Below are 25,024 nucleotides of genomic sequence, written 5' to 3' on the forward strand. Positions count from 1 at the left end.
AGGCAGATTTTTGGCAGATTATAGAGTCTTTAGGAAAAAAAAAAAAAAAAAAGAAAGAAAAAGGTTTTAGAAATACATAAGCAAACTTTGTACATAAAGGCCATCAGTACTTAGGGACAATGTAATTATTACATTTCACAACGTATTTTTATTTTTGTTCAGCCAGGCTTTCTGGAACATGACATACTTCATTTTTTTTAGAAAGGTATTGTGGATCATCCTGCAGGAGCAGCAGACAAAGAAAATACCTGTTCAGTGTGCATAGCATAAAGACTTTAAGTATTTTAATGGCAACTGTACCAGCTGAAAACACAACATGATTTTACTATTAAGTTTTCAAATAAGTAACTTCATATGTTTGTTGTATCACAGGTACAGGAATGGCTGTGCTTAAACTGCCAGACCCAAAGGGCAATGTCAGGACAACTTGGGGATATGGGCAAGGTGCCACTTCCAAAACCAGGCCCTTCACAACCAGTATCCAAACCACCTGCGACTCCTCAAAAACAGCCTGTGCCTGCTGTCTCACATTTCCCTCAGAAGACTTCCACACCGCCTACTCCAGCAGCCGCAAAACCTAAAGAAGAACCAGGCGTTCAGAAGGAAGTTCCAAAGCTTCAGCAGGGGAGGTTGGAAAAAACATTGTCAGCTGATAAAATCCAGCAAGGAATTCAAAAAGAAGATGCAAAACTTAAGCAGGGCAAACTTTTCAAGATACCCTCAGCTGATAAAATACGTGTCTCTCAGAAGGAAGACCCGAGACTCCAGCAAACAAAACTGACGAAGGCACCCTCATCTGATAAAATTTTACATGGAGTTCAAAAGGAGGATTCAAAATTTCAAGAGGCAAAACTGGCAAAAACATCCTCAGCAGATAAAATTTTGCATGGAGTCCAGAAGGAAGACATAAAACCTCAAGAGGCAAAATTGGCAAAGTTACCCTCAGCTGACAAAATTTTACATGGAATTCAGAAGGAAGACCCGAAACTCCAACAGATGAAAATGGCAAAGGCACTATCAGCTGACAAAATCCAGCCTTCAGCTCAGAAGGAAGATGCACAACTTCAGGAGGTGAAATTGTCCAAAGCAGTTTCAGCTGATAAAATTCAACATGGAATTCAGAAAGAAGACCCAAATCTTCAACATGTGAAAATTGCAAAAGCTTCGTCAGTGGAGAAAATCCAACAGGAAGCTCAAAAAGAAGAATCAAAACTTCAGCAAGAAAAGCTGTCAAAGACACTTTCAGCAGATAAAATTCCTGCAACAGTAAGTTCAGATCAAAAGAAAACTTTAAGCAAATTTGAAGAAGACAAAAAACCTCTGCTCCCAGAAAAGAAAGCACCACATTCAGAGGACAAAAAAGAGCAAATTATAGCTGAGACAAAAGACCATGTTGCTGAACAGAAAGGAGAAGTTGAAGCACCTTGTGAGGAACTGCATGCAAAGAAACAAGAGGATGCTAAGAAAGAGGGTTTGATAACTGGGATTACCCAAATGGTTTTGAAAGCTGAAAAAGCTCAGGAAGAAGAAACTCCCGTTCAAATGTCACGTGTGCCAAGATCTGACCATGTGGAAACAGTGAGAGAAAAAACGGTAAGTGGCTTTTTCCCCCTCCCTCTCTTTCTCCCTCCTTTCCTCCCTCCCTCTTTGCTACAATTTAGAATCTGATTCTGATGGACCCTGTATCTTCCTTCCTTCCCTGTATCTTTATTGTTGTTCTCTGTACAAGATGATTCTCAATGATAAAATCAGTGACTGTTTAATAAGTTACTTACCAGTTAGTTCTATTGTTTATGTGCAACTTTCAAATAGTTCTTGCATGATTTTCAGTTTAAATAATTAAGCATTTGAAAGTAAATCAAAGTTTCTGTTCAAGCAGTTTTCAAATACTTCTGATTTATTTACCTGCTTCTGTGGACTCTCAAGGCTTTGGAGTTTAATTGTTGAAGTGGGAACATTTTCATTGTTCTTAATCCCAAAAGCAAATACGATGTGATGGTAAAAGGTACAGTGTTTTTCACTTCCAAAGTATCATTATAGAATCATAGAATGGTTTGGATCAGAATGGAACTTAAAGGTCATCTAGCTCCAAACTCCCTTCCATGGGCAGGGACACGTTCCACTAGATGAGGTTGCTCATCGAGCCTGATGGGCCAGATCCAGTGCAGTGCTCTGCAGTGGAAGGGAGGTTGGGCACTCTACTGCAAGCTGTTCCAGGCCAGCCAGGCTCAGGGCCAGGCAGCCATCCCTGCCTTCTTTTATTTAGCAATACAGGCATGATCAGCAAGCCCACAACAGTCAGTTTGCTATAAAGCAGGAGGTATTTCATAAGGGAAATGCATTCTTCAAAATGAAATGATTTCAAAACAGCCCAGTACTATTGTATGTATCAAAAACAGTCTGGTTTGCCACTAGGTCCTTCAAAGGTCCTCTTGCAGTGATTTCAGCATGTTCTCTTCTGTCCCATCTGGAAAAGACCAGCATCCTGATTTCTGGAGAGCTGCTGTCATTCCCACCCACCCTCTCACCTGAGCTCTTGCTTGCCATTCTTGTGGCAAACCTCAGTCAACACGACTTTGCAGGGTCTCTTTAGACCACTTTACCTTAAAGAATGTAAAGAGAATCATATAATGGTTTGGGTTGGAAGGGACCTTAAAGATCACCCAGTTCCAACCACCTGCCATCGGCAGGGACACCTCCCACTAGACCAGGTTTCTCAAAGTCCCATCCAGCCTGGCCTTGAACCCTCCCAGGGTTGGGGCATCCACAGCTTCTCTGGGCAACCTGTTCCAGGGCCTCACCACCCTCAGGGTAAAGAACTTCTTCCTTATATCTAATCTAAATCTACCCTCTTTCAGTGAAAAGCCATTCCCCCTTGTCCTACCACTATATTTCCTGACAAAGAGTCCCTCCCTAGCTTTCGTATAGGCCCCCTTTAGGTACGGGAAGGCCACTAAAAGGTCTCCCCAGAGCCTTCTCTTTTCCAGGCTGAGAACCTCCAAGTCCCTCAGCCTGTCTTCATAGGAGAGGTGCTCCAGCCCCTTGATCATCTTCATGGCCCTCCTCTGGAATTGCTCCACTAAGTTCATGTCCTTCTTGTGCTGGAGCCCCTGAGCTGAATGCAGCACTCTAGGTGGGGTCATATGAGAGCCAACCAGAGGGGGAGAATCAACTCCCTCACCCTGCTGGCCACTCTGCTTTTGATGCAGCCCAGGATACAGTTGTCTTTCTGGGCTTCAGGCTCACATTACCAGCTCATGTTGAGCTTCTCATCCACCAGCACCCCAGGTCCTTCTCCTGAGGGCTGCTTTCAATCCATTCTCCACCCAACCTGTATTTGTATTTGGGATTGCCCTGTTCCAGGTGCAGGACCTTGCACTTAGTCTTGTTGACGAGGTTTGCACGGACCCACCTCTCAGGCCTGTCCAGGTCCCTCTGGATGGCATCCCTTCCTCCAGCGTGTCGACTGCAACACTCTGCCTGGTGTTGTCCACAGACTTGTTCACAGTGCTCTCAATCCCACTGTCCAAGTCTCCAACAAAGGTGTTAAATAATGCTGGTCCCAGTAATAAACATTTGAGGAATATATTGTGATTTCTGAGCATGGTATGTTAATGTATGCAACCTTTACATCTTTTTTCTATTTCATTTGCCTATCCCAAGTGAAAAAGTACTTTCAAGTTGGGTTTTTGGTGGGCTGTCAAGTCAGATCAATGGATGAGTTTATGATAATATGTATTAGATGGCTGCATTTCTAATAAATTTATTTTCTGAATGTGAAGTCAGTAACAAGTACTTACAACAGTAACTTACCTGCTGAAGTGGGTAACATAGAAAATTTGTTGAGAAATTACAAATTATGTGGGTTTTTTTGCTTGTTTGTTTTTGTTTCAGTACTGCAAATTAGGTGCTGATCATTATGTTAGAAAACTAGGAGTAGGTTGAAGAAGACTTTAACATTCGCCAAAATTATGTTTTCAAATAATATCAGTCAATAAGTAAAGTACTTTTTTTTTTTTCTATTTTTTTGATAACCAAGGTATTTGGCCAGAAAAATAATGTGATTTGGAAATTGTACTGTGGCGAGTTCTGTTAAAAATACTATTCTTTTTAGAAATCAAGTTCCCTGTCTGAGATGCAAATCCCATCACATGATGCGTTCACTCCTCTTCATGGTATCAAAAGATAGGATAACACCTGATTGTACCAAGGCAATATGAATTATGCTCCAAGTAACATAACCAGAGTCCTCCCTTCTGGAAGAAACAAGGAGATCTAACAAAAGGGAATATTAGTTTGATTATTTTATATTAGACATGAGGCACTATTGCAGGATTTTCCAGTAAGATCAAGCTTAATTTTACAAAATGTCTCTTCTGAAGCTTTTTTTTTTTTTTTGTCAAATTCTTATCAGAAAACTTAAGTAGACAGATTTTTTGATGTTCTTATTAAAAATACTATTTTTTATGTTCAAAGAAAAAGTTTTCATCATGTACTAGTCTCAATCCTGTCCAGTCATTTTTGTTTTCTGTAAAGATGAGAAAGCATGTGGCACTCCAGACAAATCTAAGATACATATACTTGATTCTGTCTCTGATTGCAACACATTTTTATTGTAAATTAATTGATGATTTCCAATTATCTCTTGATATATTATGAGGTACTCACATGCCTATATTTCACCTTTGTTTCTCTTATGTTTTATTTGTTCCTACTGTCTTTAGCTTTCTTGTGTTCTTGGATTTTGAAGAACACTTAGATAAAGTTTAGAAAGCGTAATAGATTAATGCAAAAAGAAAATGCGTAGATATCCACTTTTAGGTATTTTTAAAAATAGAACACCCTGAAATACAAAACAGAACTGAATGAATGAAAAAGGAATAGCTAATTTTAAACACACCTCTCTACCGCCCGCCTCTCCCCTCAAAAAAAAAAAAAAAAATTCCACCTACCCCTTTTTTGCTCCTTGGAAAAGTAATTCAAGCAAAACGAAAAAAAAAAAGATTTCTGAATTTTATTAAATTTTTTTAATGTTTACTGTGCTTTACATCAAATATTCTAGATACGATTTTTTCCCAAGAGAGCATATGATAGAAATGGAAAAATAAAGAACAATTTAAGTATTGCACACTGATACCATTTGGATGGTTAAAGGTTAAAGGGTAAAGGTTCTGATACAGTAAAATCCCTGGAATGACCCTTGGAAAATCTCCCACAGACCTCAATTTTATTTTGAGATCTACCATTCTTTGAAATAAATGTGAGTTAAATATTGAAATATTTTTAAAGATTTGGGCCTCAAATTAAGATTGTAGGTATCATAAAGCCATTTTTTCTTCAAATGTTCATTTTTCAGTAATATTTTAATCTATAATTTCTTCAAACAGATGTCAAGGAACAAACTATCTTTGCTCATGATTTACAGATCTTTTTCCTGATAAACTTTTAATTACATGTGCAGTAGTAGTTAGGTGTTCTAACACTATGTTATGACATATAATTTTGTGAATATAAAACAGTTGTCTCTCGACCCAAATACATGAAGTTTACCATATGTACATGAACACATTACAATGTGGTGAGTTGGAAATGTAATTACAACACATCAGCTATATTATGTAAGTGCCCTTATTACTGCCTTCTCATGTTTTTTGAAGAATAATCGTGTACTAATGTTGGATAACTTGGTAGAAATTAGTATATTGTAAATTGACATCATAATTCTGATGTGTGACATTAGTGACAAAACACAGACCAGGGAGCCAGAAGAAGGAAGAAGAGGCTTGTCTGTAGTCATTTTTTTTGTGGGCACAGGTAGAAACAGTTTACTCAACCAGTCTTTTTCTCTTCCTTTTTTTTTTTTTTTTTTTTTAACAAACTGAATATGTCTATTTATTCTATAAAGAGAATGACCTTTTTAAAATCATGAGTTCCTCTGCAAAATAAAATTTCTGCAACAGAATGTAATCTTGCTAATTATAAATAATTTTAAAAACCGACAAGACTTTTTTTACATCACAGTTTTCTTTTAAAGGAGTTCTGATTTAATCTGAAAACTAATTTGAGTTTTTAAAGCAGTTTAAAGCAGTTTAAAGTAGTTCCTGTCACTTATTTTAAAATAAGAGTTTTAAAAGTGAGGAACTGAAAGAATAAATTGTTTCTAAAGCAAAAACTTCTAATGAAAAAATAGTTGCATGCTGTATTGTCATTGGAACTGTAGAAATGTCTCTGGAAAAGTATGAATTCATTCTACATTAGATCATATTTATAATTGGTACAAGTTAAAGAGATTGCATTTGTTGTTTCTAAATAGTCAACACCAGCCTGTAGCATTTATAAGTCTTTTCGTTCATCATGTCTCAAGAAGATTCTTCCATCAGTGCATATATATCACAGCTAAATTTGTCAAGTATTAAAAACTCTGAATAGGCAAACTTTCAGAAAAGAAACGCCATTAAATTGTTCAGAAATGCCCAGTATTTCAACATGAACCAAAGTACTTCCCGCTTCACCAGCAAAAGTGTGCTTTTCTCTTATTGACTTAAATGCATTTTTCATCTCTAAGAGTTGATACATGATACACATATGTATGATAATTAGCAATATTCTTGACTCAGTATTTTGTTATTCTAAAAATCTTATGTTTAATCATATGTTTACAGGGTTGGCAATGATGATGTCTTTGTGTGTATGATACATACATGCTAACCCTCTCCAAAACAGATTACATTTAAGAACAGATGCAGCTAATGACAATGTCTGAGTTCTCAGGCTGCATAAAAAAGGGAAAAAAATGCACCAAGACTAAAGATTGTTTATTGTTTGTTATTGCATGTTATTGTTATTGCATGCATGTGACCTCAAAACATGAAGTGCAGAATAATTTTTTCATGACGAATCACAGGAAAGATAATTCTACACATAAAAATAGTAGAAAACATATTTGTATCTTAGTAGTCTTAAAAAGAAAGCTGGATTTTCTTATTGCATTTATTACTAGTGATAAAGGAAGTCTCTAATTACTGTAGAACTTTTTCTTCTCATTACTGTACAAATAACATTTTTTCAAACCACTGTTTCCTGTTACTAATAGCAGTGATGCTATGTCATACACTGAGATTCAACAACAACAGGGCAGGCAATAACAATACTCATTTCCATCTCTTCTTGGTTGGTCATTGGTGCTACACATTGGATTCAGACATAATGGTACCATTACAGATTAGAAGGAGAATGTCTAAGGTTGTTCCTTGCCCACTTGTTGCCTATCTTTTTCTGATCTTAACTATTTTGTTGATGCTTTTGTCTCTACAAGTCATTTTACCACTTCATCTCTCTATGGAGAACTAAGACCTTAGAGATTCACTTTCACTACCTGGGCACAGTTAGTCCATCAACTCCTAGGAGACCTTCTGAGCTTGAACAATGTTTGAATTTTCTAGAAGCTAGTCCAAATTGATCCCAGTGTATGCAATTGGACATGTGTTTATAAATAGTGGACATACTGGAAATAAAATAATGATTAATTATCATTGCTGAAATTGTAATGGGGGGGCATATTTCTAGATGCAAAAATAACTTGGGTTTTAATGGATTGTGTTTTGGTTTGGTTATGTTTTTTTTTTAAATATTCTAATAAATGTCCCTTAAATATTTTTTTCTTCAGTAGAGGGAACAAATATATAAATACAAGATACAAAAAAAAAAATCTGCCATTATGGGCTGAAGAATATCCAAGTGTACCTTTTTCTTAAAGAGTGCTAAAGTGTTGAAGTAGTGGTGACTTCCCAAATTTATTTGGAGTATTATTGGAGTTTTGTCCAATATGATTATGATTAATCACAGCTTAATCATTAGAGTTGTCCTTAGAAATATTTATTATCAAATTTAATTTTTAAATGCTATGTTTTTGTTCTGATATCAGGATTTTGGGTTTATCAGATTGGGTACACTATTGGTAAGGATAAATGTGATTTATATTCAGGATATTACCTGAGTTTGCAAAGCAGGTAATAAATAATTTCTGTGAAATGGAGGTTACTTAACAAAATATTAATGACTAGAATAGTGTACTATTATTATTAACGTTAGCATTTTAATGGATAATTATATGCACAGTGACATGCCTGTAGGCAACAATAGGTATTTTACATTAAAATCAAATAATTAAAAACAAAAACAAAAAACAAAAAACAACTGAATGGTTCTTTAAAAAACAACCTGTCAATAACAAATATTTTGTTTATGATATTTTGCCATTAAATGTAATTTTAGTGTGAATAAACATTTGAAAATACTTATAATTGACAGAAACTGAGCAAATTGTAAACGTACCTTCAAATTATAATTAGCACTGTCATGATTTTCTTAGTGTATTTATTCCTTTTTTTTTTTCTTTTTTCTTTTAACTCAATATATTGCTAAGGAAGCTGATAAATCAAAGCTTTAAATAGAAGGTTAGACCTACTTCAGAAATTATTGACTTAGATTAGCAAAGTTGACAAATACCACCATGTGTATTATTGAGGGCCATAAAAAATATGAACATCACATCATATCATTAAAATCAGAAGACTTTGGGATGCTTGTTCTCAAATTACTATTGGATACAGGGACACTTCATAAGATTGTCAGCTAAGATGACGGCTAAGATGACCTGTCCTTTGGAGAGTGAGCTAATTTGTTAGCAGAATCATGATATTCTTTCACAAAATATTGCATTTCACATCTGGGAGAAACTGGGAGGAGGCATTTCATAGCTGGGATGAGGGAAACTCTGATGTGGAAATATTTGCTGTAGGCTATTCTTGGTATTTTTGTTATCCAAAGAAGGAGATAGATGTACTTGTCATTCAGAGTGGTATAAAAGGATCTTTAAACTCGGAGAAAGACTAAGTGTATTTAGTTAGGAATAAGAAGGAAACTATTGGTTGTGATATTCAGTTGCATGTGCCTGCCTTTTCTTCTTTATTTCCTTTGATCAGTAGCTGACCATTTTGCTTTTAACCCTTCAATTACACTTCCCTAGCAGCAGCTTACCGCTGCATTACAAATTTCCTGAGAAACTTCTTTTTTTTAATGAGATGTTCAGAAAATGGTTGTACAGTACTGAACTGAAGATATGGGGACTTTCCAGATTGTATTAACTCATGCTTTAGTACTCCGTGTATTCCACTGCATGTTGCAATGCATAACATTCAAATTGAGAAAATGAAACCATAGCTCCAAATTTTGTAAGATTCACATATTTCTAGGGAATTGTAAAAGATTAAATGAAAAAAAAAAAAAAAAAAAAAAAGGAGCAAGCCCCAGAAATACTGCAGGATGATGTTTGGCAAGCTATATTTTTATCTAGAAATGTGTAGGCAGTTTTGAAGCATAAGTAATTAATTATTAATTTAAATTAACCCACAAAAAAAAATGTCCCATGTATATATGAACAATTATAGATTATAATTAGATAGGATTCTGAAAACAGTTAACTACAGTATTTGTTTGTATTTACAAACAAAAGATAATCTTACAACTAATGAAACTGGTTGCTGATGTGGACAGTCATGTAAAGCATAGCTAAATGTCAAAACTCAGAATTTAAGGATCTTTTTGTATTGTTTTAATAGCTTTGCAAAACAGAATTCATGTTCAGTCATTTATGGTTTAATATAATTTGATTTAGAATATTTTTTTCATCTGAGACGTTAGCTCATCTTTTAGAAAAAAAAAAGACACGTATTTAATTGCCTGGAGACATTAAGAATGTATATATAAGTATATACACATGCATATGTATTTATTTTTTTAGGAAAAGGAGGATGACAAATCAGACACATCAAGCTCTCAGCAACAGAAAAGTCCACAAGGTCTGAGTGACACCGGGTATTCTTCTGATGGGATATCAAGTTCACTTGGTGAAATTCCAAGTCATATCCCCAGTGATGAAAAGGATTTACTCAAAGAATCTAGTAAAAAAGACACTATTTCACAAGAAAGTCCACCGAGCCCCTCGGATCTAGCTAAATTGGAAAGTACTGTCCTGTCTATTTTGGAAGCTCAGGCAAGTACACTTTCTGATGAAAAATCTGTGAAGAAAAAAGAACTTTATGAAACATACAGTGAACAGACAAAGGATCAGCATAAAACAAAGCCTTTGCCAGTCACTCCAGAATCTTACAGTTCAGATGAGGAAGACTTAGAAGCTATTCAAGAAGGTGAAGGAACCATTGTAGAAGATGGCAAAGGAAGCGCTTCCTCCCAAGCTGAATACAAGGAAGGAGACGGAGGAGATGACATACCAGCAAGAAGGCAACGCTATGATTCTGTGGAAGATAGCAGTGAGAGCGAAAACTCACCTGTCCCAAGGAGAAAAAGAAGAGCTAGTGTTGGTTCTTCAAGCAGTGATGAGTACAAACGAGATGACAGTCAGGGATCGGGTGATGAGGAAGACTTCATTAGAAAACAAATTATAGAGATGAGTGCTGATGAAGATGCCTCAGGTTCTGAAGATGATGAGTTCATTAGAAATCAGCTCAAAGAGATCAGTGTAACTGAAAGCCAAAAAAAAGAAGACGTGAAAAGCAAAGCCAAAGGAACTGCTGGAAAACATAGAAGAATGGCACGGAAAAGTAGTGCAGGCTATGATGAGGATGCAGGAAGACGACATTCATGGCATGATGATGATGATGAGACTTTTGATGAAAGTCCAGAACCAAAATACAGGGAAACTAAAAGTCAAGACAGTGAGGAACTTGCTGTAACGGGAGGAGGAGGTCTTCGGCGTTTCAAAACAATAGAATTAAATAGTACAATAACAAACAAATATTCTGAAGCTTCTGAACAACAGAAAGGTATCTTATATTTTGATGAAGAACCTGAGCTAGAGATGGAGAGTCTTACAGATTCACCAGAAGATAGATCTAGAGGAGAAGGGTCTTCTAGTTTACATGCTTCGAGTTTCACACCAGGTACATCTCCCACTTCAGTGTCATCACTTGATGAAGACAGCGACAGCAGTCCTAGTCACAAAAAACTAGGAGGGGAGAGCAAGCAACAGCGCAAAGCTAGGCATAGGTCACATGGTCCTCTTCTCCCAACTATTGAAGATTCTTCAGAAGAAGAAGAACTACGGGAAGAGGAAGAATTGCTAAAGGAACAAGAGAAACAGCGTGAGTTAGAACAGCAACAAAGAAAAAGTTCTAGCAAGAAATCTAAAAAGGACAAGGACGAGCTGAGAGCTCAGAGAAGAAGGGAACGTCCAAAGACTCCTCCAAGTAATCTTTCTCCCATTGAAGATGCATCTCCAACAGAAGAATTACGACAGGCAGCAGAAATGGAAGAGCTTCACAGATCTTCCTGTTCTGAATATTCACCTAGTATTGAGTCAGATCCTGAAGGATTCGAAATTAGCCCAGAAAAGATAATAGAAGTTCAAAAAGTTTACAAGTTGCCTACTGCTGTCTCTCTATACTCACCAACAGATGAACAACCAATTGGAGTTCCAAAAGAAGAAAGCGGTCAAAAGACATTGAAAAGTGCTGAAGAGGTATATGAGGAAATGATACATAAGACCCATAAGGCCAAGCCATTTCAAATTGCAAATGAAAAAGATGAGGTGTTTGAAAAAGAATCATTATATGGTGGAATGCTAATAGAGGATTATATTTATGAATCTTTAGTAGAGGATACTTACAATGGAACTATTGATACTAATCTTGTAATGAGACAAGATGAGAGTAATGAGTATATACAGCAGAGAGGAAAAGAGAAAAAAATAAGAGCTTCAGAACAGATCTATGAAGAACCACAGAAAATTACTGATCTACAGGAAGACTACTATAGTGTAGAGCCTTTACATTCAATTGTGCCTCAAGAAGATATTGTTTCTAGCTCTTTTATTATTCCAGAAAGTCATGAAATAGTTGTATTAGACAGCACAGTGAACTCCACTACTGAGGAGAAGCAGTTGTTAGATGCAGAAGCTGCTTATGAAGAGCTTATGAAAAGACAGAGAATGCAGCTAACCCCCGGGTCCAGTCCAACACAGCCAACTTCAGGTTTTGTTCCTACATCTGATACAAAGATATCTAGTGTTGGAGAAATAGTGGATAGTACATCTTTAACATCAAGCACTACTTCAGCAATCTCAGATGTATCATCTCTCAGTAGTACAGCACTTTCTATTCCAGATGTTAAAATAACTCAGCATTTTACAGCAGAGGAAATTGAAGATGAATACTTAACAGATTATGCCAGAGAAATTCAAGAAATAATTTCTCATGAAACATCAATGTTGACATACTCTGAAACATCAGAAGGTGCTGCATCAGTTTTACCCTCTGATACAGCTTCCTTAACATCATCTACATCTTCGGTTTGTACCACAGATAGTTCATCACCTATAGATAGTGCAACCACAGGTTATGTAGATACAGCAGATGCTGTAAGTAAACTAGCAGATTCTGAAGATGTCAGGATAATAGCCCAGATTCCCTTAACATCTACAAAAGAGTACTCTGAGGTGAGCATGCCTTATGAATCTGTTGCTGGAGCCACTAAAAAGCCAGCTATAGCCTCAGATATGGAGAGTGTGGATCAAGCTGCAATTTGTTTGCCTGAAATTGCACCTTCATTGGTGTCTACTACAGTTATAAAACCCCAGCAATATGCAACTGATACCATTACATTTGATGCCTCCAAAGCAGAAAAGGTTGCAGCTAGAAAAATGAAAAGTACAGTAGAGGCTGGCATTGTCAAAATTCATCATGAAGATTTAAACAGAGAATTGAGCGTTGATATGACAAGGATTAATTTGACTGGTGCTACATCTGAGCAACCACCCACATGTATAGCATCAGTTCAAGTTAAAGAGCCTGCATCAGAAACATCTTCTGTACCTACTCCCAGTGTTGTAAGTAAGACCAGCATGGTCTCTGTGCCTTCCTCAGCTCCTGCTCCAACATCCAAAGTATTTTCACTTTTTAGAAGCTCTTCTTTGGATTCTCCTGCACAACCTTCTCCACCCCCACCTCCTCCTCCTCCGCCACCACCTCCTCCACCATTACCTCCACCTATTTTACCCAAACCAGCCATTTATCCCAAAAAGAAGTCACAGATTAAGACTCCAGTGGCAACAGCACCCACAATGGTACCTTCAGTCACAAGTGTTGCAACACTGGAGTCCACAGCTGTTTTAAAGAATCATGTGGTACCTATCACAAAAACATTCACCCCAACACCACCTCCTGTACCACCCAAACCATCCTCCATTCCAGCAGGGCTCATTTTCAGTCACAGGCCCACTGAGGTAACAAAACCTCCCATTGCTCCTAAACCAGCAGTTCCTCCACTCCCAATAGCTGTTCATAAGCCAGCAGAAACACAGGCGAAACCAGTAGGTTTGTCATTGACTTCAACTATGACTCTGAATTTGGTCTCTTCAGCTGAATACAAAATAGCATCTCCCACATCCCCTTTGTCTCCACACTCTAACAAATCATCACCAAGGTTGACAAAACCCTCACAGGAAACCTATGTTGTCATCACATTGCCATCTGAGCCTGGAACTCCTACAGAAGTTATCACTAGTCAGGCTGTTACCAGCTGGCCTTTAGAAGCACCTTCTAAAGAACAGATTCCCCAGCCTATGCAACCAATTTTCACTCCATCCATGAAAGCTATGGAAATTCCAAGTATGGCAGATCCGAGTATGTATATTTCAGGTGCTTTGCAAACTATCCCTGTCACAACACAATCAACTTTTGAAAAAGTACCTAGTTCAAAATCAGAAGCAGTAACAACAGAGGTAGCCATGACTACGGTGTCGGTAGCGAAGGGCCCATTGCCCAGTGTTGGTTTAGGTAGCGTCGCTATTACAATACCTCCAGAACCAATACATATAGTAGATCAACCCAGGTATAGAGAGAATGGAAGATTCCATCCTTTGGGTGATGTCATTGATCTTCGCACTTTAACTAAGATGGATATTGAAATGAGAGACAGCTGTATGGATCTGTCTGCTGTTTCCATGGATGTGAGAAGGCTAATGCCAGCAAGTGACACATGCGGGCGGCCAGTAAGTACTGTCCAGCCAGCTATAATAAATCTTAGCACTGCATGTGTTGCAGATCCTTCTCTGTCTGTAGTCACTGAGACAGTAACTGTCATGACCTGCACTGCCACTGTAAGCTACACTACCAGTACAGACAGCCTTGTGGATCTGGGACATGCAATGACAACTCCACTGCAGCTAACAACATCAAAACATTTTGAGCCTGCATACAGAATAACAGACAGCCAGGCGTTCTCTGCAAGTAGAGATGAAGTGCCAATAAATTTATCCCTCGGTACTTCAACACATGCAGTGACATGGGCTACTACAAAGCCTGTTACTGTACCACCTGTTGGTGTTACAAATGGTTGGACTGATCTCTCGACTTCTCAGGAGCCAGTGGAGAGTGGAGCAGTTGACCTTAGCACTACAAAATCCCACAGAACAATAGTAACAATGGATGAAACTACTTCAGGTGTCGTAACTACAGTAATAGAAGATGATGAAAAGCCTGTGGATCTCACTGCAGGGAGAAGAGCTGTCTGCTGTGATATGGTTTATAAATTGCCATTTGGTAGGAGCTGTACAGCACAGCAGCCTCCAACTACGCTTCCTGAAGATCGCTTTGGTTACAGAGATGACCATTATCAGTATGATCGTTCAGGGTCATATGGCTACCGAGGAATGGGAGGTATGAAACCATCTATGTCTGACACAAATTTATCAGAAGCTGGACTGTTTGCATACAAAAGCAAGAATAGCTTTGATTATCGAGTTGGGGCAACTGATGCAGCAGTAGATCTTACTTCTGGAAGAGTTACTACAGGTCAGTATGACACAGCAGCAGATCTTTCTTTGAAATATAATTTTGATGTTCCTCACCTCATTTCAGGATGATTTTTAAATTTATTTTTATTTTTCCCCCCCTTCTGTTGTTTTGTTTTCTTTTGGACAGTGTGACAAATTATTCTGGATTACACGTGTATTTCATTTCTTCATTTTACATATATGTTTTGCACAGAGGTGCCTGCATGTGCCTGCATGTTCAGAAATGCTTCCTTCACATCTAAAGTAGATCAGTTACCTGAAGATTTGCATGCAGTTTCCCCTTCCCATTTAATTCATCAAGATGGGATGACTTTCAGAATCCACAAAGCATCATTCTTTTGTGGGACTGGACTGTAATTTTGCCCTGTAATTTCAGGTGAGGTTATGGATTACTCAAGCAAGACCACTGGTCCTTACCCAGAGACTCGGCAGGTAATTTCTGGCATCGGGATAAGTACACCACAGTATTCCCAAGCAAGAATGGTATCATCTCTGGGTTCCCCATTCGGCGTTGGAAGTGTTTTGAGATCATCCAATGGTGTCGTTTATTCTTCAGTAGCAACTCCCATCCCATCCACATTTGCCATCACTACACAACCCGGTTCTATTTTCAGTACAAGTGTCAGAGATTTACCTACTCTCCAGACAATTGACTCAGTGCCCTCTTTATCAACTTTGCAACAGAATCAACCTCTCCCAAGGTCGTACAGTTTCTTGACAACAGTGGCAACTGAAAAAGATGCAATTACTGCCCTTGATATTGAGACAGGCTTGCCACCTCTTACTCTAGAAACTATTGCCACTGAGCCAACTAACTTAATACCTGCAACAGCATCTGAAGTTTATACAGATGTAATCGAAGATGAGGTTGCTCTTCTCATTGCCCCTGAAGAAGGCAAACAGCAACAGCTTGATTTGGAGCGTGAACTTCTTGAGCTTGAGAAAATTAAGCAACAGCGCTTTGCTGAAGAGCTGGAATGGGAACGTCAGGAAATTCAAAGATTCAGGGAACAGGAGAAATTTATGGTACAAAAAAAGCTTGAGGAGTTGCAATCCATGAAACATCATCTCTTATTTCAGCAAGAGGAGGAACGGCAAGCTCAGTTTATGATGAGGCAAGAGACTTTAGCGCAGCAACAGTTGCAACTTGAACAATTCCAACAACTTCAACAACAGCTCCATCAACAGTTAGAGGAACAAAAAATTCGTCAAATATATCAATATGGTTATGACCCTTCAGGAACTGGCTCACCACAAACAACCACAGATCAAGCACTTTTGGAAGGACAGTATGCAACCACAGAAAATGGCCAGTTTTGGCCTACTGATGATGTAACCACTACAGCTTCAGGAGTGCTGGGTATTGAAATTCCACAAAGCCAAACATGGTATACAGTTCAGTCAGATGGCATTACCCAATATATACCTAGGTCTGGTATCCTAAGCTCTGTTTCAGAAATGTCTCTTAAGGATATTGATGTTAGAGAGGAGAAGCAATTGAAAAAGAGAAGTTCTATGCCAAAATTACGTGGTCCATATGAGGAGCTGGATGAGACTCTGGAAGATGAGCCCAGGTGTTTCAAAAAGATAGTAGACAGTGGAGTGCAAACTGATGATGAAGACGGAGCAGACAGAGGTTACACAAACAGGAGACGGAGAACTAAAAAGAGTGTTGATACAAGTGTTCAGACAGATGATGAAGATCAAGATGAATGGGACCTTTCTAGCAGATCCAGAAGAAAGCCTCGTGTAGGGAAATACAGTGAGAGTACCACTGAGGCAGACAAAGCTAAACAGTTCTCCAAAGTATCTAGTATTGCAGTTCAGACAGTAGCAGAGATTTCAGTACAAACAGAACCTGTAGGAACTATAAGAACACCTTCAATCAGGGCCCGATTGGATGCTAAGGTTGAAATCATAAAGCACATTTCAGCTCCAGAAAAGACATATAAAGGAGAAAGTTTGGGATGTCAAACAGAGACAGAGTCAGATACTCAAAGTCCCCAATATCTGTCAGCTTCATCCCCCCAGAAAGATAAAAAACGCCCTACACCATTAGAAATAGGCTACTCGGCCCACCTTCGTCCAGACTCTACACTGCAGGTAGTCCCTTCCCCTCCCAAATCTCCCAAAGTTCTCTATTCACCCATTTCACCTGTTTCACCAAGCAAAGTTATAGAGTCAGCATTTGTACCCTATGAAAAACCCATCAGTGATGACATCAGCCCTCAGAAGATGCTGCATGCTGACATTGCCAAGGTTCCTCCATCAAGCCCAAAGGCGGCAAAGATGATGCAACGCTCTATGTCTGATCCTAAGCCCCTGAGTCCCACAGCAGAAGACAGTTCCAGAGCTCAGTTTCAGTACACTGAGGGTTTCATGGTAAGAAGTATTTGCTTACTTTTTTTTTTTTCTTTTTTTTTTTCAGTATGCAGTTGTACAGCTGACTATCAGTACAGCATGAGATCTGACACACCCATCAGAAATTCCTATGTATGCAGTCTTTTTGCACATCTTACTGAAAAGTCACAAGAAATATCTGCTGTCTAAAGCAAGGGTCCGTTGATTCACCGTTTTGTCTGGAAAAAGAGGAATCCAAATTACAGTCTTAGTGAGATTCAGAAGAGAAAAAAAATACAACACACAACAAATCCTTATTCAGAATTTGGATGGCACTTTACATTTTATATCGTAGTTAATTGGCAATAAAACAGCTACTACCAATTCTTCAGAAAATTAAAAACATTTTCTTCTCTAGTAATATAACACCCAGCTCTTGTGGCACACTCTGTAGTGTATTTGCATTGGAATTACTGCATATACCTCCTGAGAGGCAGCTGAAAGCAGATTTGCAGTTGCATGATTCAGCTGTCATTTTTGATCCTTGTGGTTTTTTTTTTTTTTTTTTTTTTTTTTTTTGGCCGTTTATGATTCTGTGGATAATCTTGTGTCCCAGTCTGTACATACATCTTTTATCTCTTCCAAAGTGAAAGGTTTCAGACCACAAATCCATTTTTTGCTGTTTTGTTTTGGATAGGGAGGATTATCAAGAAGTTATACAAGTGCTGGGGGCTGTTTCTGACAGGGCCAGAGGAAGGATGCTGGATTTAGCTGGGATAGAGGAAGTTTTGAATAATAAAGGACTAACATCACCAGGATTTAAATGTGCTATTTCTGCAGTATTCCTTTTCCTTGAGAAGTAAGATTTTTGATTTGGGAATCAATCCATTATTTATGAATGAAAGGAAGTAGTCTTGGTGGAAAAACAAACAAACAAAAAAAACCCAACAACAACAAACAAACAAATAAAAAAAACCCACCACACTATTTAACATGTTCTTGGCTGTCCATTTGTCTGAGTCTATTCCCTTCTGTCAGCTGCAGGCTCAGTATCTTATTTGTGAGAGCTCTAGGAGGGCTGCCATTCAAATTCTTTAGTAATTTTTACTTTTTATGTTCAGTTATATTTGAATACATAAGTATATTCTCTAGTACAGACTGGATAGAATAAAGCGGGTTTGTCCCTGTTTGATATTTTGTGGTGACTTTCAGCTATGGGATTGTCTGATTATACCCTTCAAGACCCCTATTGTAAGCAGTTTCTGCAGCCTTACATATTTATACAGACATTAACTACTTTCTATGCTGTTACTGCTTGAAAACCATTCTTTGAAGTTTGAAGGGAAAACAGTAGTCATGGCATTGGTACTCCATATCAACTCCATATCCCTATTGCAGGATTAACAGCGTGAGAAACAGTAACACAAATACTCATTTCATATAGAGGCCTTGGAACAGCATCTTAAAGAACGTTGTTCACAGGTTAGAAAATGTTGGGTTGTACTAGATTTTGGAAAGTAGGTATTAATATTGTGGAATAACTGGCATTGCAGTGAAACTATTACTGATAACAAATGTTCACTTATTTTATAGATACATATATATTTAATATGAATTGTATAGTTTGTATGATGGTGGATGATAAATTCTATGAGGCACTGATTGTTTAAAGGCCTTTACATTAGAGCTTGAACACATGCAGTATTTATTAATCAAGACATAGAAACAAAGGGCTTGTATGTCACTGTTCATTACTTACTCATATGGTTATTACAGTTTTGCCCTGATCGCAAACAGTAATGAGATATGCTGTTCTTATTAGTACGCAGCCATCAAGCAGAAATAGTCCATGTCTCAAAGCAATTGTACTCTAACTGAAAGAGGTGGACTTTTTACGGATTTTTTTATAGAATTTGAAGTGCAAGTAGACAAACACAAGGAAAGTAAAAATCTTCCATAGTTTAAAGTGGGCTGCACTAACTGTGTCATGTGGCATATGGTGGGGAAGCTGCTTTGCAAACCTCCCGTGACCATCATGGCAGCTTTCAGCCCTGATGTTATGTAAAGCATTAAGCATTTTTTTGCCCCTTTTTTTTCTGATACAGGTTCTTACGTTCAGTTAGCTTTGTCTGGGATCAGATGAAAAATAAAGGAGCAGAAGAGATACATGATAAACAAGAGAATACATAGAAAGAAAGTTTCAGAGAGTAATCTAATGACATCATCAGAATCTGATGGGATATTGGGATAATTTGCTTTGGAAGTTTGTCAGTTTCAGTTCTCAGTTACTCAGTACAGTTATGGTAGGAAACAGGGATCTTCAGTTTCCATAAGACTTACAGTATTCTCTCCAGCAGAACTACATTTTTTGATACCGAGAACCTGGTTTTAAGACTAACATCTTGGCAGACAGTGATTTCTTCCATTGTGCCTTAATACCCTCCCTGAGAAGTTCCTCCTGAGAGTTAGTGTGCACGCAGTGGCACTGTTGACAAAGTGTATAGTCTGTTGACATTTTCACAGAATCACAGAATCAGAAATTTTTTCAGCTGCAGATTTGTGTTGTTGCGACAACATACTGTTGTTGTACTTGAGTTTAAATACAAGATCATTTTTGGATTATCCTACTAGTTCTGAAACTACAATGTTTCATCAACATTGAAATATATTAGGGACTGCAACTTTTTGTTCATTCTTTGTACAGTGTCTGTAGCAGTTAAAGTTCTCGTGTAAATGTTTACCTTTTTGTGCCTCCTAACTGGAGAGCACCGAATCGCCTAATTGTAAAAGGGAAAGGTAGAGGGGATCAGATACATCATTCAGAACAATGAAGTTTAGTTCAGAAAAACTTGTCAAACAATTCACTCAGAATAAGAGGGCAATGTTGAATGTAAAGGAAAAAAATGGAAATGAAAGATTGATCTTTCACTACCTTTGGGAAATGGTGTGTGTACAGGAATATTTTTTGCATGGATGACTATCCTATCACATTTTTAATAGTTCTTGTGTCAGGGTTATGTCTTTGTCTCCATGTATAAATGCTGCAGGTGAAAAGGGTGTTCATATGTTCATGTGCATGTTTCACAGGCTTCATTTTATGACAGTTTATCAAAAATGTTTATCCGTATGCAATCAATGAGCCTAAAAGGGTAGGAATAAAATTGGTCTTAAAATCCTTTCTAAAGATTACAGTGAAATGACGTTTTGTCCTCCAGTTAATACACTTTCATCATTCATGTCCTTCTTCCATTTAAAAATGAATTTATTATATCAGGAAAGAGAATATGGAGACTGTGAATAAGATGATGAAATGATATCACTGCTTTTTACAACTGCTGTTGTAAATATAACTTTATGTTCTTTAATTTGCCTTTTGTAGGAAATTATTACAATGTTTTATCCAATCTAGTATAAGTGAAAGGCTGAAAAATAATCTGCCTGCTAATCATGTAATTACAAGTATCAAAAAATACTGCTTTCAGTGACAGCACAGTTAATGTTGAGATAGCAAGTTATATGTTTACATTACATTTTCCATTACTGTCTATAGTAGTTATTGCCTCTATTGCCATGAACATAGAATGAGCATAGGTGATGCCTTCCTACCAATCTGAAGTAAAAGCATTTCTTTCTATTTTATTTCCTCTGATGGTTCTTGTATAATGTGCAGTTCTGTGAGTAATCAACTGTAGCTGTGTCAAGGAAAAATTGTGCGATATAGGTTGCCAGCATGAAAAAAGACTCATGGAAGACACCCATCTAGAATTGTTACTATTCAAAAATACCTATTATTCCTCCTTGGGAAGCTTTGTGCCACTTGAACTCCAAGTGGAAATGACCTTCTTGGTGCTGCCTTTGATAGGCTGTCCAGCAGCCCTGTATGGTAGGATTCCACGGAGTGTGATGCCATAAAAGTGGTTTCCATGGGGGCACTAGGAAGTCTTAGTAGAGTTTGGAAGCAGTGATTCAAATTTATCTATTCAGCAGCAGCAACAACAACAACAACAAACTAAAAAAAGTGAGTACCTGACTAGTTTAATAAAAAAATAGCTTTATACCAGTGCATCACAGATCAAGTCATATGCCAGTCACAGTCAACTTCAGCACTTGTACATGTTGTATATGTATAATCAAAGATGGAAGTTGTCTGCCTTTTGCCTTTGGATGTAAAGTGCCTGCTCAGCTAAACTGAAGCAAATGGCAGAAGATCTTGCACATGAACTGTCACACTCATACAACATCTACAGCTTAAGCAGTGCATAAAGCCTCAGAAGAAGTGTTTGTATTAGTGAAACTAATGCAAAGACACATCTGTCAACAGCCAGCCAGCTTCAGGGTAGAAACTCTGTATTTAAGCATCCACAGTTTGAGCAAATTCTATCAATCTATTTATTAAGAGAGTTACCAAAGACATTTCTTGGATTTTTCGTCCGATGTTAGGTGCTGCTACTGTAGGGCAAATATAATTCAAATCTGTATGCTATGCTAAAAAAAGACAATGATTTCAAGAAAAATCTCCAAAGATTGATTATTTATGTAGGTAAAAAATTACAGAACTTCACCTATTGACCTAGTCAGAGCAGAAATGTTTTTTAATACCAATTTTAAGTGTAATTTTTTAAAATGTTGAATTTAAAAGTAATAAGAACAAAGCACAGTAATCTGTGTTTTATCTTCTATAGTATTGTACTGATAATTAATTTCAATAACACAAAGTGACAGATCTAAAAGTGTTGCCTCAGATACATAGCACCTGTTATTATGTGTACGTAATAAGTATAAAAGTAAATTACAGAAAATATTGTTCTCTGTAATCTATCACTGTCATCAGTTTAAAATCAAGTTAGTGGAATTTACCTTATTAACATCCATGTTGTACCGTGACATTTCCGCCTTGATCATGAAACTGTAATTGCAACATAATTCCTCATTTTCATCAGTAACATTACATAATGTTTTGGATAGATTCTTACTGTACGTTACTTTTAGATGAACTGTATCTATTTTTAATAGTGCTGTTAGCATTCCATGCTTGATATTACTTTATGTTTTTAACTACAAGGAGTGTGTTTTCATCTGTTTTCTTCTTTAAAACTGAAGGTTAGGACCTCAGTGATTTGGGCTGTCCTTTCCTACATCAGATGTGCTGTACATCTGGGCACTGGAGAGGGGAAACAAAGTAGTGGCTCCCAGTAGAATTAAAACCTTCTGTATATCATATTTATGATGCTTTGCTTGTCTTTTTGGACTAAACTGATAACCAGATCTGTATGATATTGAAGAAAGTTCTGCTTGGGTAATGAACAGAGATAAAGCATTGGGATAATTGCATGGTTTTGGGTTGGGTGTTTCTGTTTGTTTGCCTTCCTCAGAAGCAGGGACTAGGTTCATTTCTTAGTGTTGTTCCAGAATTTCAGGTAACAGAATTTCTGCTATTACCAGGACATCGGTGTTTCCGTTGGTTTCTTGTTGTAGTTATGCTTCTTGGGTGGTAGTTTGTTATAGCTCTTGTATTTATTGTAAAATACTTAGAAGTTATTTGTGGTCTGTGAGATATGTGGTCACGTGATTGCAGCTGCAGAAGGCTTCATTCAGTGACTTTTAATTTTCCAGTATAGTCCCATGATTTGGTCTGGAAAAAGGAAGAATATTTTTTTCTCCTTGAAAGTTACCTTTAAATATAACATGGCCAGCACCTCATGCAGAAACAGCAGTTATTTGGGTTTAAGTATAGCAGTGTGTTGTGTGAGGAACTGGCTTTGGTAATGATGTAAGAGTAACCTAGATTTAAAGAGCAAGCTTTTTTTTTTTTTTTTTGGTTGGTTGTTTTTTTTTTTTCCTTTGCTTCCAGGAAATCTAAGTGACATCTGTGGGCTGTGGTTTAACAAAACTCTTCCTTAGGCACTGGTGACAACTGGTCCTTCATTTTGGCTGTGCATACACCAGTCTTAAAGCATAGTCTGGGAGTGGCCTGATTTGCATGGTTTGTATGGTTTGCATGCAGTTCATCAACTGCTCACCTGGGTCAGCTTAACAGTGTGTTAACAGTTAGCAACAGGCTAAGTCACTGGTTCTGGATAGGCACACAGTGTAGTTTTCTACATCCCTAAAGAGTGCCCTGTAGCTTGTGTATGAAGCTGATTCATTGCTTATGGTCAGATCATATTTTGAGATTGAATTTAGGCCAGAGAAGGTGTAGATGTACCCAGTGAATTCTTTTTGTGCTTGAATATCAAGTCAAATGCTAGTGTGCCTAGTTGGGCTCATGCGAGCTGCAGAAAAATATGTATAAGCCTGGCTTTCTTTATCCTATTATCCCTTACATCCTACTCTTCTCCCCTCTCACCCCTCCTTTACTTTTGCTGAAGAAAGAGGAGAGATTAATAATTTACTAGATATGCACCATTTGCATTCTCAACCATGAAGGTAGTAGAGAGAGAGAGCACTGGTTCTTCCTATCAGTTCTTCATGGACATAAAACAGACATACACTCTCTCATCATTCCTCTGCTATTGAACCAAATTGACAAATAAATTGTAGAAACACATGATGACAGATTTTTTTTCTTCCTCACTTCCTTGGACAGATATAGTGTTCAAAAGATCCTAAATCTCTCAGTAGTTTATGTGCTCATTTTACAAAAGTGACCTTTAACACCTGAAGAAGGATTAATTACTTTTCTTAATGGGACTTAGGCTCCGTTAGCACTTGAATTACTTTCAAAAGGGTTTCCTGCTTCATATTCATATAACTAATCTTTCTTCACATTCAGATATTCTTTAAAAAGGCATTTTTAAAGTAGCAGTGTCAGTCCGATACAGCAATGTACAGGGGGACAAAGGCCACTGATTCTTGCATTCCCTGCACACCACTTCTCCTCTGCATTTCAAAAAAAAATATAAAATAAATTGCCTGAAACTGATTTGAAAAGTTAGGATCTCACTCACATCTAAAGACAATTCTTGATCATCTTTTATTCCTATGCAATTAGTAAAATATCTATCTTCTCCTTTAACTACAAGTTTTTAGCTAGATTTATGATAACTTTTTCCACTGAAGTTTTGATGTATTTACAGTTTAGAAATCTGTTAACATTTCAAGCTACTGCTTTCTGTGCTCTATTTGAAATCCTTTGGAATAACCTCTGTGTGACTCAAATAAGCCATCTTCTTTTTTCCATCTGTCTCATCTTCAAAACAGAAAAACTACCCACATTTGGTCAACATATCCTATAAACATTATTTTCTAAAGAGCATTTAACTGGGTCACTCTGAATTGTCTGTTACTTTTAAATTAGTTGATTTCAAGTCTTTTCTATTTAATGAAGGGACACTCATTCATAATAGAAAATTATTATGACATTCAATCTCTTGCTTTTCAAATAGGATCTTTCACAATCTGTAATACAGCCTGAGATTTATGGCAGAGTTGACAAAGAGCCTAGGTTTTCTGTCACGTGGGCCTTTTCTCATGTGCTGACAGTTCATCCATCTCCCCATTAGCCAGCTCTCATTTACACATTGAAAAAGCACCCATGGCCACAAATCCCAATCCTCAATCTTTTGTCTTCCATAAAAAACAAAGAATGAAAGTACAGTAATCTCTTAGCACTCATTTCCAGCTGACTTTTTTATATACCCACGTTTCCATTGTAGGAGTTCTTTGAGTTTTGGGTGTGGTGAAAGACCAATACAGTGTTTCCTGCTTTAAAATAATGAATACAACATACAAATATATATAGCAGAATCAGGCAGGCATGGATGAATGACAGAAGAATGTATAACTGACCTACTTCAACTCTGTTTTGCCTCA

General features: G+C 37.4%; 1 protein-coding gene across 13 annotated transcripts in view; it reads left to right on the forward strand.

Moving 5' to 3' along the window:
• PCLO (piccolo presynaptic cytomatrix protein) overlaps nt 1-25,024 on the forward strand; it is a 372,671-nt gene that overhangs the window by 166,441 nt on the left and 181,206 nt on the right. For all 13 annotated transcript variants that reach the window (XR_013945535.1, XR_013945536.1, XM_080577654.1 and 10 more), the window contains exons 4-6: nt 373-1,593; nt 9,803-14,870; nt 15,249-17,254. Coding sequence is in view for 11 of the 13 variants with exons in the window: in XM_080577654.1 (XP_080433780.1) it covers nt 373-1,593; nt 9,803-14,870; nt 15,249-17,254 (8,295 nt within the window). In the remaining 2 variants the exon portion in view is untranslated. The remainder of the gene's footprint in view (nt 1-372; nt 1,594-9,802; nt 14,871-15,248; nt 17,255-25,024) is intronic.

This window comes from Anser brachyrhynchus (assembly GCF_964034855.1).
Source record: "Anser brachyrhynchus genome assembly, chromosome: 1".
Taxonomy (NCBI): domain Eukaryota; kingdom Metazoa; phylum Chordata; class Aves; order Anseriformes; family Anatidae; genus Anser; species Anser brachyrhynchus.